The sequence below is a fragment of the Malus sylvestris genome, chromosome 9 (assembly GCF_916048215.2).
Source record: "Malus sylvestris chromosome 9, drMalSylv7.2, whole genome shotgun sequence".
NCBI lineage: Eukaryota > Viridiplantae > Streptophyta > Magnoliopsida > Rosales > Rosaceae > Malus > Malus sylvestris.
In genome coordinates this window covers 170,545-184,336 of record NC_062268.1, presented here as the reverse complement: position 1 = coordinate 184,336, position 13,792 = coordinate 170,545, and the positions used below count along the sequence as shown (strand labels likewise).

The 13,792-nt window shown below is 41.9% G+C and overlaps 1 protein-coding gene across 5 annotated transcripts; it reads left to right on the top strand.

The window, feature by feature from the left end:
• The first annotated feature begins 2,433 nt into the window (after positions 1 to 2,433).
• On the top strand, positions 2,434 to 6,202 carry LOC126582770 (uncharacterized). 5 transcript variants are annotated; one of them, XM_050246960.1, is made up of 2 exons: positions 2,434 to 3,804; positions 5,681 to 6,202. In XM_050246960.1, exon 1 carries the CDS (start codon positions 2,811 to 2,813, stop codon positions 3,750 to 3,752), a length of 942 nt encoding a protein of 313 aa, XP_050102917.1. In that variant the 5' UTR covers positions 2,434 to 2,810; the 3' UTR covers positions 3,753 to 3,804; positions 5,681 to 6,202. The 5 variants fall into 5 exon arrangements, with proteins under 5 accessions (XP_050102917.1, XP_050102914.1, XP_050102915.1 ...); XM_050246957.1 differs by lacking the exon at positions 5,681 to 6,202 and adding an exon at positions 5,239 to 5,641; XM_050246958.1 differs by lacking the exon at positions 5,681 to 6,202 and adding an exon at positions 5,229 to 5,641.
• The last annotated feature ends 7,590 nt before the right edge of the window (positions 6,203 to 13,792 follow it).

The following is a 13,792-nucleotide window of genomic DNA, read 5'->3' as shown; positions in this document are numbered from 1 at the left end:
ATCAACTAACGTCAGATGCCTTTTTTAATATTTTTTTTCTGTCAGGTTCTGTAGGTGCGTCCAGGACGGCGGGCGGGATGGGGAGTACGGAGGTGGGGGTGAGGGCGGTGAGGCGGGCGGGATGGGGAGTACGGAGGTGCGTCCAGGACGGCGGGCGGGATGGGGGGTACGAAGGTGGGGGTGAGGGAGGAGGCCGGGAGGGTTTGGGGGATGGTGGTGCTGATGAGGTGAGGGTGAATGCGAGGGTGAAGGTGAAAAAGAAGAGGAGCCACGGTGAAGAGAGAGAGAGAGAGAGAGAGAGAGAGAGAGAGAGAGAGAGAGAGAGAGAGAGAAATAAAATAAGAGAAATAAATAAAATAAGAGAAATAAATACAATAATAATATTTTATGGATTGGGTGAGAAAAAAAATATTAATATTTTATTACCAAATGCTAGGGGGAGGGTTCTAAGGGTGGAGATGCAAATGACAATGACTGTTTATTAAAGGCAGTTACTATTCACTAGGTAGATTGAATAGTGGATTACCAGAGGGAGGATTCCAAGGATGAAGTTGCTCTAAGAGAGTGTTGATATGCCTTTGAGATTAAGTCGATATGACGTTGAGATACCGTCGTCAAGAGAGCGTCGAGAGGCCTTCGCCTTTGTGGTTCTGTAGAGATGCCATCAAGAGGCGTTGAGACTGACTTAGAGAACCAACGTTTGATTTCCTAAGTTAGGGGTATTATCGAAAAAGAGGGCTAGTAGAGATTATAAATTCGAGTAATAAGGCTATTCTTAATTGATAGGTTTGTAATAAGGCTATTAAACTCAATTTTCCTAGAATGTAGTAGAGTCCTAACTTCTCCATCAATCTATACCTAATAATAGTAACCAAAAATGGCTTAAATGGCCGTGGTTGATCTATGTGAACCTTATTAGAGGTTCACATTGATTTATAAACTCTTTAAAAATCTTCACTTTTTTAATAAAAAAATTCTTATTGAACATCACTTTAAAAGAATTAAAATGACTCAATCTCAGTTGAACAGACTTGCTAAAATCTCTCTGAATTCACACAATGGAAAATTCGTCACTTTCACAATGAATTTTTATAGTGTATATTGAATAGCGGCAATTTTAACTCCATCCGAAGTAGTTTAGGCCGGGAGAGGATTCAAACACATCGTCGCACCTTGGGTGGCTGCTTTCTCTCACTTTGCCTGTCAAACAGACAGATAAGAAGAGTTTATCTCCTTTGTGAGAGCCTTTCTCTCTTAGTGAGGGTTATTCTTAGTGCTTATCTGAGGGTTTCGATTTTGTGCAGCTTTGGGGGCGCCGACCCTAGCTTCGGCTGGGGTTGGTTACCCGCTCTTCCCTTCCTTTCCTTGTCTTCTCTTTCTCCTTTCAGTAGTTGTTTCCCATGATCTCTGTTTCATTTTGCCCTTTTCTTCTTCTCCTGCTGATATCCTTCCTCCTTGGTCATCCTTGCTCCAATCTGCAGTCTTGCTCTTCTGAGATGGTGTGTAGAGCTTCGGTGCTTGCACAGGCTCAGATGTTCCTTACACCACCACCTTCTCTTGGTCTGCCTTTGATGGTGGTGTTGCTCGTAGCTTTGCATGGGCTTCTTTCCTCAGGTAGCCGGAATTCCTTTTATGGTTACTTGATTTCTTCGTTGGTGGCTGCGTCCTAGGTGATGCTTGGGGTTGGATGCGATGATCGACTAGTTGGCGTGTGGTCGGAGATGTGGATTTGGGCAATTCTTGATCGGCTGCTGCGGCGGGGGCTGCTGCTGCATTCTCGGGTTTCTTTTTTGTTTTGGGCCCACACTGTTGGTTGGGCTTTGCTTTGGTTTGTTGGCTGGTCCATTTTGCTTGTATGTGTACTTTGGTCTGGACCTTTGTTTGTTGGGAGTTTTAACGAAAAGTATGCTGTACTGTTTATTTTAACGAAAAATCATATTTTTATACTAAAAAGTTAAACCTGATACTATTCACTTTACCCTTTATTTTGTCATTATGGTTAAAATTCAAAATTTTCAAACCCTTTTCATTAGTTTTCATTTTTTTGTTTAGTTTGTAAGTTTGTAAGTTTGTGTAAGTTTGTTGGCCTTGTAGTTTGGGCTTTGCCATCGAATAGTATCCAGTTTTCCAAAAAAAAAAAAAAAAAACAGAGACGGATCAGGTGTGGAGTAGTTCTTTTGTTTCTAGTGATCGTTTGGTGGGCCCAACAACTAGCGTGCGTCCGCAACACTTATACGATACCGTTTCCTAAAGCTTATTAACTTGGTCGTATGGATGGGCTTGGGCGGCCATGAGAAGAAGCATAGATAACAAGAAATCAGAGAAGCAATTCTTGGCTGAGCAAACAACAAGTTTTGAGCCCACCAAATGGAAATGCCCATGTAAAAGTAAAGTGGCCCGGCCCCCAAACAGAACAACTTCTAGCGCAACCGTCTTGAGAATTGAGATGGTGTCTTGAGAATTGAGATGGTAGTGTGAATTGGGACGGAGAGTTTGCAGAGGTTATGTGAGTCATCTGCAGCGGTCAACGGCTTCTATTTCTATAGTATTCTCAGGATCTGAGTAATTAGGAGGATCATCTGATTACGATCTGATTGGGATCGGAGCGGAGGTAGAACGATGACCGCTTGTGTTTAGCCTCTGGCCTGCCTCCTCCTCGGTTTTTATTTATTAATTTCATTGCGAGTGTTTTTTTATTTATTCGAAAACAAGTAATCGATTCGGGACTCAAAATTCCGAAACTCAAAACTCAGAGAGAGAGAGAGAGAGAGATTGAAGCAGCAGCAGAGGAACGAGAGAGAGACAGAGATATGGCAGCCCTAGTGTACCAGATATTGTCTTCCTCCGCACTGGTATCACTGGGACTCTACCACATGGTGGCCACCACCCGCAACCACCTCAAATCTCCACAGTCCTACGCCGCCAAGCCCTACCACCCCTTCCCCCTCTCCTCTTCCTCTTCCAACCTTAATCCTCCTCATCATCGTCTCAGGTATCTCCAGCTCTATGCCATCATCGCCTGCCTATTGGTCGCCGTCGTCCACCAGACCCTCACCTCCTTCGACGCCGACCCACTCCTCAAGGGCCGAACACCCGTACACCGATTCACGTCCCTGCAGTCCGCGGCCTCCCTCTTCCTCTTTCTGCTGCTCACGCTGGCTCTCCTGCTTTCCGAGTGGGCCCCATCGGTTCTTCCGCTGCCCTCGGATCTGGTGTTCGGGCTGGCCGCGGCCCTCTTCTACCTGCAGTCGCTGGTGTCGTGGGGTGCGGCGTCGGTGCAGATGTCGGATCTGCAGGCCAAGTGCGACTCGGTTTCCGGTCGGATCACGGCGATGGCGTCGGGGCTGTGCGTGGTTCTGGCGTGCCAGCCGAGGGTGTTCGTAGCGGATGTGGGGTTAGGGGCGGCCATGTGCCTGCAGGGGCTGTGGGTATTGCAGACGGGGCTGTCGCTGTACGTGGAGGCGTTCATCCCGGAGGGGTGCCACAAGCTCTTGGACGTGGTGATCGGGGTGGAGGGTTCCACCAAGTGCGACCTGGACGAGTCCCGGTTCAGGGCGGTGGCCATTCTGGATTTGGTGTTCTTGGTGCACGTCATGTTCGTCCTGCTCATTGTCATGGTCACCTACGCCGTCGTTGCCAAGTTTGTTGGAATCCGAAGATTGGGTTCATATGAGGTATTGCCCAACGCTGCTCCCTCCTCCGACCACAACAACCACATTCAGATGAAAGCCTTGAGCGGCACTCAGGCTTAGTTAGCATCCACACCCACACCCACACCCTCATTGTCGTCCAGGAGAATCACCGGTACTTTTCTTTCCTTTTATTAGATTTTTATTGTTCTTTAAATCACTGTAGTACTACTGTGATGACATCCGGAAGATTTTGATTCTGTGTATACCATTATATTTAGTTGCATTATGTTACCTTCACAATTACAAACTGCAAACTGCTCTGCTCTGCTCTTTCTTTTGGCTCCGGTATTTGTTTACTACTTCTGCCCTATGTTGCCCCCTCTTTTACTCCTCCATTGTTACGTTAATGAATACGGCTCCCTTCGTATCTCCTGCTTGTTTGTTGTGTGCTTTATTCTTTGTTCTCGTTAATTAGATTAGATTACTTGTTTTGTTGGCGTACTTGCTTTAAGGGCCTTCACTACCTACCACGTTCTAATGAGCTTGTAAAAGCAAAAACCATTTAGGTTGCAATGTGGGGTTAACCATTCGTTTCGTTTGAGACTTCTTCAACGTCTTCTTAGGGTTGCATGTTTAGATCTTTAGAGACAAAGTGCCTAAGTCTGAGCTTATGAAAAGAGACTCAGAGTGTGGGTGGGGGTGGCAATGTGGCCATGCAAGATTCGAAAGCTCTTCACTAACATCTTCATGAAAGACAGAAAACCGGTATGCAATGGGTTTATTAGTTTCCTTCTTAACTGGAGTAACTGACATGTAAGGTCTGTTACCATGTGCGGGGTAGATTTGGTGGTTAGTGAAGGTACCCAAACACCTGCATTTCACTGCAAAGCAATCTCTTGTTGGTAGATATTTTGAATTGGAAACTGTTTAGTTCTTTTTCATATGGTATAATCTTTAGGTGCCTTGTAAGTGAGGAGTTTCAACATGCGTTTGGAACTTTAGATACCCTTCACCTTGGGAATAGATTTAAGTGGTTGTTCCATTTGGTTTCATGTTTTTGTACATCTTTCTATATATTTTGGTAGTGCTTTGTGTGTCTGCTCATGTGTTAATTTAAGCAGGGGAAGTGCTATCTCAGGATTTTAATCGACAACACTGAATGACTTTGTTGTGCATGGTGTTGCATAGATAAAACTAAAGCATTACCATTATTGTCATTCTATAGTATATATGAGAAGATGATTATGAAACAGTATGTTTGATACCAACTTACACTGTGTAGTTATATTTGTTTGTATAATGAGAGTGGGGTTGGATTAGATTACTGTTCGTATGTAGAAAATTTGTTACGTGAATGGATGAAGTTGATGAAGTGGAAGGCTGAAATTGGATAGTCTGGATAGAACAATTATATTTGAATAGTATGAGAAAGTTGTAGTACTACTAACATGTAGAACCACAACTTTCATTCATTTTTGTGTTTTGTGTAAGCTTAGTATTTACGATAACCTTCCCTTACTGGGAGGGCAAAAATGGCATTTGATCAGAGTTAATCGACAAGGAATGTGTCTGCACTGAGGGCCTCCCTACTGATAGGAAACTGCAGGTAGCCATTTCCGTTCTCAAAGTCACATGTTCGGTCAACATGACAATGGAACCTCCGGAGCTGCTTTTCATATGAGATGTTATGTTACGTGCCAGGTTTTGGGGTCTGTCACGACCAAAAACCGGGTAGGTAAGAAGGGGTTTCGTGGAATATAGGTGATTTGATCGACAATGGGTCCCTATTGAATTGGTATCTTGGTGATCGATGCATATATACTATTTATTGAGTCTCATAAGTGTTTATTTTATTTTATGGATTTGAAGCTGGAAAATAGAAAAGGCGATAAAAGTTACTAGTGGTGCCCGGAAGTCATTTTCCTGCTGTGCAAAATATTGCGAATGTCTTGCATGAATTTTGAGAAGCTTACAATACGACGAGAATGACACAAAAATAGATTTTACTATTGTTTTGGTCAAAAACCGATTAAAATCGTGATTGTTAGCTCAAGTTTATGTGCCGGACGATGGAACGAGGACAAGAACAACATTACAGCTGTTGGCTGACTAGGACATTGAATTCAAACAACCAGAAGCCATGGTTAATTCTCTTAGCAAGCAGGCTTAAGCAAAGTCCTTCATTATATATCAATTATCCACCACAAGAATATACAAAGATGTTATCAGAGGATACAACACGGTAAGAACATACGCGTTTATTCAGAAATGATTTTTTGGTCACACCAAACGAACGGTAGTCCGCGTTATATTCCGATATTCTTGAAACCTCCTGAACGCAAGAAGAAAGTTGAGAGAAATTAACTAGTTAGCTAGCCACTTGAACTGATTTCTCTACTTACTTTTCCAAGACATTAATTTATGTACGAGAGGGAAGATACATTTGTAACTGAAGGAGGACAGGAACTTATTTATTACATTTTATCACTTCAGAATTGGGTGCAATTGTAATCTCATATAATAGGTTTAAAACATTTCAATCTTATACATTTACTTATTATTTTATTCAATTTCATAAAATTGTTAGTTAATTCGTTAAATTGACGTTGATTGTGTCATGCGCGGAGCCCTCATTTTTCAGATTTGAAACTTAAATTTGTGCCATGTGTTAATTCATTTAATTATTTTATTTAAAAAAACTAAAAACGGGAGAAAAAAAAACTCAAATAATAAAGAAAAGGGTAAATTACATAATACCCCATTAGGTTTGAGGTCTATTACAATCTCATACAATATCTTTAAAACATTTTACTTTTATGCTTCACGTACTATTTTATTTCAATATAATACATCTGTTAAGTAAACAGTTAAGTGACGACACGTCAAAAATAGGATTCACATTTGTATTGACATGACTATCAAATTTGTGTCATGTGGAAAAAAATAAAATTTTTTATACATTTAAAAATAATTAATTAAAAAAAAAGACAAACAAACTTAGAAACCCATCCCTTCGCCTTTCCCGCAACCCCCTCCACTCTCTTCACCTCCCCTCCCTTCAACCTCTTCCTTCATCTCACCTGCAACCCAACCCCCAAACCCTCATTCAACCTCCCCCTTCCCCTTACCTGTAACCCAACCCTTGAACCCCCCAAACCACCCCACCCCCCCCCCCCCCCCCAAAAAAAAACCCTAAAACTAAAACAGTTGTCTTCCCCATCCCAGCCCATTCACTCGAACCCATGTCTTCCCCATCCCCAGAACTTCCTTTCTCTTCATGTTATTCCGTCCCCACCTGGTTAGTCATCGTCTTCATCTCCCACCCAAAGTCGATTTTCATCTTCCACCCAACTTGCGACAAATCTTAGCCAAAAAATTTGAGAATTTTTGGAATTTTCAAAAATGGAATTCAAATCGAGAGAGATTAACATTAACGTACATCATAGACTTCTGAGATTTGCTTGAATTTGGCCTCAACGACCTTCTTGTTGTTAGGGTTTTTATCTGGGTGCCACTTCATGGCGAGCTTCCGAGCTTAGAGTGAGAGAATGAAGAAGAGAAAGAGTGAGAGAAGGAGGTCGCTGGGATTAGGTGGGACAACAGCAATGGTGTGTAGGGGATGGGCAATAGGTTCTATCTTTGCCTTCTTCTTTTTTTGTTTTGGGGTGGGGTGGTTTGGGGGGTTCAGGGGTTGGGTTGCAGGTGAGGGGAAGGAGGAGGTTGAAGGGGGGTTCGGGGGTTGGGTTGCAGGTGAGAGGAAGGAGGAGGTTAAAGGGAGGGGAGGTGAAGAGATTGGATGGGGGTTGCTGGGAAGGGGATGGGATGGGTTTTTGGGTTTGTTTGTGTTTTTTTTTTTTTAATTAATTATTTTTAAATGGATAAAAAATTTATTTTTTGCCACATGGCATAAATTTGGTAGCCATGTCAGCACAAATGTGGATCCCATATTTGCCACATCATCACTTAACGGTTTACTTAATGGATTTTCTAACGGATGTATTATATTGAAATAAAATAGTACGTGAGGTATGAAAATGAAATGTTTTAAAGATGTTGTATGGGGTTGTAATAGACCTCAAACCTGAGGAGTTATTATGTAATTTACCCTAAAGAAAACCTTAAACTAGATCTTCATCTTCTTCGCGATAACCCAGCCCCCACCCATCAATCGGCGCGACTCATGTTTGTTTTCTCTGCCTGCAAATATAGCCCAACACAGAAACATAAAAAAAACCCATTTAAGCTCCACATCATCTCTTCTCTCTATCGCTTTCAATTCCAGAAAATTCATTCCAAAAAAATCAGAGGGCAATTGAATCAAAATCAAAAACCCCGAAAGCATAAGAAACCCAGAATAATAATTGGTGTTGGAATTCATGTGATTTCAGCACATTTGAATTCCAGTGAGTTCATCAAAATTTGGATAGCAAGTTAACTTAGAAATGAGCTATAACTCACGTGAACTTATAAGGCCTCGGTACGCTATATATAGTACTAGATAGGACTAATAATACAGAGTTGCGGATGTTTGGTTCTCTAACGAACTAAATAGTATCCGGACTAAATATCCAGCCCCAACACTTTAATACTCCTCACACCTGGCTAATTATCCTCCCCAAAATGGCGTATTATTAATCCAACCACTTCGTCAAGTTCCTACCTTTTCTTTCTCTTCTCCTCTCTATCAAAGCAACGCCCCATCCATCCATCCTTAGATCCGCTACGATCTGTGAGGTCAACCCATGGCTTCCAAACAAATCTTGAAGGAGCTCAAAGATTTCGACAAGAACCCCCAACCTCTTGCAGGCAGATAGATTCTCCTCCTTCATCAACCTTTGTTCTTATTTACCTGTTTTTTTGTTTAGTTTTACAATTTATTTTCATTTTCATCGTCCTCAACATGTTTCAAAGTTCGATTTGAGAAGTTTAGAGTCTCTTTCTTCTTCGTCCCCTGTTCTTATTTACCTGATTTTTGTTTGGTTTTACAATTACTTTCATTTTTCATAGTCCTCAACATGTTTCGAAGTTCAATATGGGAATTTTAATCCTTTTGGTGATCTGGGTTGTTTGTAAAATGGTAGGTTCTGATATGAGTTGTTTGTAAAATGGTAGAATCTGACATGGGTTATTCTTATTTTGTGTGCTTGTAAGCCTGTTTGGTTCTAGCTTTGTTGTTGAAATTACTTTTGGGTGAAAGAATTTTGGGAAATTAGAAGAAAAGTTTGCTAATACCGGTAAAAAATTTGTTCTCCCCCCCCCCCAAATTTTCTTTTCCATTAACCATCATTTTTTTTCTTTAAAAGTAATAATATTTCAAAGTTCTCATACGCTATTTCAATTTTTTTTATTTTTCTATTTGAATAGAAATCTCCCTTCCTAATATCTAATATAAAGTGATTGCATTTTTTCGGTCTATATGTAGATGTAGCTAATGAACCAATACCCAATGCTGCGCTAATTGGATGCCCAACATGAGCAGTTCCACCTGAAGCACTGGCTAAGTGAATGGAAAAAAGATAACCAGTTGACGAGGCACAAGGGCGGGTGTAGCTGATTGTACTTCCTCTCTGCCAGACCCAACCCTAAAACTAATAAAAAGAAAGGGGAATCATAATACATTTCCTCAAGCAAGCAAATCAAGAGAAAAGGGAGACACATTTCGCTTAGCAATAATTCCAAAGTTCCTTACAAACTTCCTGTAATACCCAAAAAATTGGAGGGTGAAATCCTTTCCCAGCTTTGAAGTGTGCTATTTCATTTTTTATTACCAGTAATGCCCGTCCTTAGTCTTGCTTTTTGCTAGCTTGAGTCTAGAACTTTACTATCTCATTAAATGACAAATATATATATATATATATATATATATATATATATATATATATATTATGGAAGATAGTCAGCCCACTTCTAGGCGTTCCATCGATTATGCCTGTTGTAGCCTTATCATCTGCCCCTATCATCATAATAAAAGGGGATGCTTTTGAGCGGATCTGTGATTGGTCAAGGGGATCGAGAAGACACATACCTCATCCATATTCATTAAATAGGCAAGACTCGGATACTGCATGCGAGAAGCATAATAGTTTACTGAACAACTACTTAGATCTTGATTGATTTGGATGCAATGGAATTTTTTCATTACTCCAAAAAAAGCCATCCCATGAGTATACATGACCCCACTACCTGTATAAAGCGTACATCTCTACTCAAGGAGTAGGTTAATTTCTTTTTACAAACCTTTTGTTCACGTGCATCATTGAATTAGGTTGACCTTCATATTGGTATATATGTCTTGGACGCATTTCAATTACAAAGGTGCATCACTTCAAATTTGCATATTGTTAGTTCCATTAATGCCACATGATCTTCTACACATGAAATCTATGAACTATATATGATAAGAAAATTCAAAAAGGGTATTAAATACACATAGAGTCTCAAATTTTATCAAAATATGACTAAAGAAGTAAGACAGCTCCAATAGGGCACACGTCCATCAAATAAGAATAAGCTGGTCAAGTAGAAGGAACTTCCAGAGTGTGAAGCCCCTTGGGATAGGAGATGAGACTTAATCTAGGGCAATTGGACTGTTCTCTCCCTCCGTGTATGACTAATCAAGAACAAACTTCGCAATTAAAGTTTCTCGACCTTCTCAGGCACTGCGGAATGGTCCTAGAAAGGATGAGAAAAGGGTTGCTGTTGGGCTAGGACCATCGCTTGCTGCCCGACTATTGAAATTAAAAACGCCTTGGAAAGGGGAAATTCGACCGGGCTTACGTAAGCCCGAGAAGAATGATTAATTTGATATTTTGGAAAATTTTGGGTTTTGTTTTTGCATAGTGTTGATGCAAACCGGAGGTCTTGGAACAACGTAAATCCAATCGTGAATCTGCAAAAAATGTAAATAACACAAGATGTATCGTGGTTCACCCTAAGGTTTGGGCTACGTCTACACTGATTATGTATTTATCTGAGGGAGAGAAGCTCTGAGAGTGAGAGCTTTGAGAGGGGGTAAGAGGGCCTAGGAATTGGCCTCTGAGGGTGAGAATGAAGCCTCCTCAATTGTGAGGGTGAGAGGTCCTTTTATAGAATAATGACTCCTCACTTATTACATATTTGCCCATTCCTTTATCACATAATTACATTTAAGTCCTCCGAGTATTTATACGAGGTCTAAATACGAATGCCCTAAGTATGGTATAAACAGTAGTCCCTCAAGTCTTCAGTCAAGAGAGTCTTTTGGCTGGAGACTTGAAATTCAGTCCATGTGTGGGCCGAAGTAACTAGATGGCATCTGGCATTGATACTCGACATGAGGCGGTGCCCAATCTGAAATGATGCTAAACTATAAGTAGCACATGCTGCGAGGCTCGTGGCTTATGTTGCCTTGGTTGGCTCGGCTTGTGGCGTTGAAGGTGAGGGAGTCCATTTTATAGAATAAGGGATTGCTCCTCAATACATGAAAGATGGGCTAGAGTTGATGCTCGCGGCGAGGCGGTTGCTCAGTAGGCAGTGATGCTCTCTAATAGTGGTGAGGGAGTCCCTTTTATAGAATAAGGGCTCGCTTCTCAATACATAAGTGATGGGTTAGGAGTGATGCTCGCGGCGAGGCGGTTGCTCAGCTGGCGACGTTGCTCTCTAATGAAGGTGAGGGAGTCCCTTTTATAAAATAAGGGCTCGCTCTTCAGTACATAAGTGATGGGCTAGGAATGATGCTCACGGCGATGCGGTTGCTCAGCTGGCGGCGTTACTCTCTAATGAAGGTGAGGGAGTCCCTTTAATAAAATAAGGGCTCGCTCCTCAGTACATAAGTGATGGGCTAGGAATGATGCTTGCAGCGAGGCGGTTGCTCAGCTGGCGACGTAACTCTCTAATGAAGGTGAGAGAGTCCCTTTTATAAAATAAGGGCTCGCTCTTCAGTACATAAGTGATGGGCTAGGAGTGATGCTTGCGGCGAGGTGGTTGCTCAGCTGGCAGCGTAGCTCTCTAATGAATGTGAGGGAGTCCCTTTTATAAAATAAGGGCTCGCTCCTCAGTACATGAATAATGGGTGCTCTCTAATGAAAGTGAGGGAGTCCCTTTTAAGGGCTCGCTCCTTAATACATAAATAATGGGCTAAGTCCCCCAAGTATTTTTCATGAGGCCCAGTTGAGGCCCAATATATGGTATATAATGTAGTCCCCCAAGTCTTCGGTCAATAGAGTCTGTTGGCTAGAGACTTCAAATTGAATCCATGTATAGGCCGAAGTGGCGGTTGTTCGGAGGCGGTATTTGTATACCCTGCACTGAAGCTTTGAAGCTAGAGCTTTGTAAATGAAGATTTCGAAGCTGAAGCTTTTTGTAAATGAAGCTTTTGAAGCTAGAGCTTTGTAAACGAAGCTTTTGAAGCTGATTGACATAGGTGATGCTCATGAATGTTTATGTTGATTGACATGAGTGATGCTCATGGATGTTGTCATTAGTGATGCTCATGGATGTTGTCATTAGTGATGCTCATGGATGTTGTCATGAGTGATGCTCATGAATGTTGACATGAGTGATGCTCATGAATGTTTATGTTTGATTGATATGAATGATGCTTATGAATGTTTATGTATGATTGACATGAGTAGTGCTCATGTATGATTTGAAGTACTGGGCATACTTTTGATCACTTGGTTGGTGACATGAAGGAGAGTACGGGTTGTAAATTTCATCACCTGGTTGGTGGCATGAATGGCTAGTTGCCAAATGATATTAGAGTACGGGTTGTACATTTCATCACCTGGTTGGTGGTAATAGCGGCAGGTTGCCGAATAATTTTGGAGTACTGGGCGTACTTTTGGTTACCTGGTTGGTGATAATAGCGGCGGGTTGACGAATAATTTTGGAGTACTGGACGTACTTTTGATCCTCTGGTTAGAGCTATTTTGGGCTTATGGGCCTTTGCCCTATACACAACATTCTAGCCCATTTATTTTGGGCTTTGCCTTTTTTTTTTTTACCCTCTGATGGGGTTTATACATATGTCTCCGAAAGATAAGAAAAATAAATTACATCATACAAAAATAAGGAAAGTAAACCACATCATTCTGGTGGGGTGTTTATTCCTTGCTTTTGCTTTTGTTTCCCGCAGCGCACTTGATTGCTTTTGCCTTTCCTCTGCACTTTTGTTGCTTTTGTTTTTGTTTCCCATGTGCTCTCCCCGCTCATTCTCTGATTTTTTTGTTAGCAAGACTTTCCCTCTTTTCAAGGCTCATTGCCAACCAGACTAGATTTTGCCTCCACATGGTGGGTAAGAAAGCGCATGACCCATGTGCTCTCTTATCTAATTTTTCTGTCGGCAGGGTCCCCCTTCACCACCTTGGGTCCCATCTCCAACTGCTCCCAACTCCAAGAGTGACACAGTGTGAGGTCTTGGATAAAAAAGCTTATTCCCTTCTTCATCATACTGAGCCGCACTAGTAAATGCCAGAATCAAAAGCAGAGCTAATTTCTAGGAATATTCTATTTTCACTGCTCTTAGCTGTTCCACTTGCTTTGGCAATAATTCCTCTTTTAAAAAAGATTCTTCTTTGCCATCTCCGTGTGCAGCACTGCATTCGATTCCGAATCAAAAAACATACCTTGAAGGGCGTCTTTAGCAAGTATGAAGACCAGAGTCTTCCTCTTCTTCGAATTGCTCCGGCACTGGCTACGGTGGTTGAAAGTCTTCATTCTCCTCTAAGATTTCAGGAACTCTGTCTTCTGTTACATTTGGGACAATTGCATCCTCACAAATTTCAATTCTGAAGTCTACGCCGCCACTAAACTGGTTCTCGTCCTCTTCGGCTTTATCTTCCTCTTCCTCTTTGGCCTCGAAGACCGGACCCTGGAAGTTGGAAGAAGAGCCACCCAAATTTCGGGTATCGACCTCGATGTCAGTGGGCGGTGCTTCATTCTCGTTAGGATTTCGGTCGTCATCTTGGTGAAAGAGTGTCCACAGAGTGTTCCGAACGTCGCAGGATTTCCTCTGCGACTAAAACATGCTGGAGAAGCCCTCGTTTTTAGAGGCAGAGAAAGACTTGGTTCGTCGGAGCTCCGGGAAAAATGAGGTGGGTCGATTTTTATTGGAAAAGGAGGCCCTACCACAGTCAATGGGGGGCTTGAAAATGGCCTTAAGCGCGGCTGCGGCGGTAGAG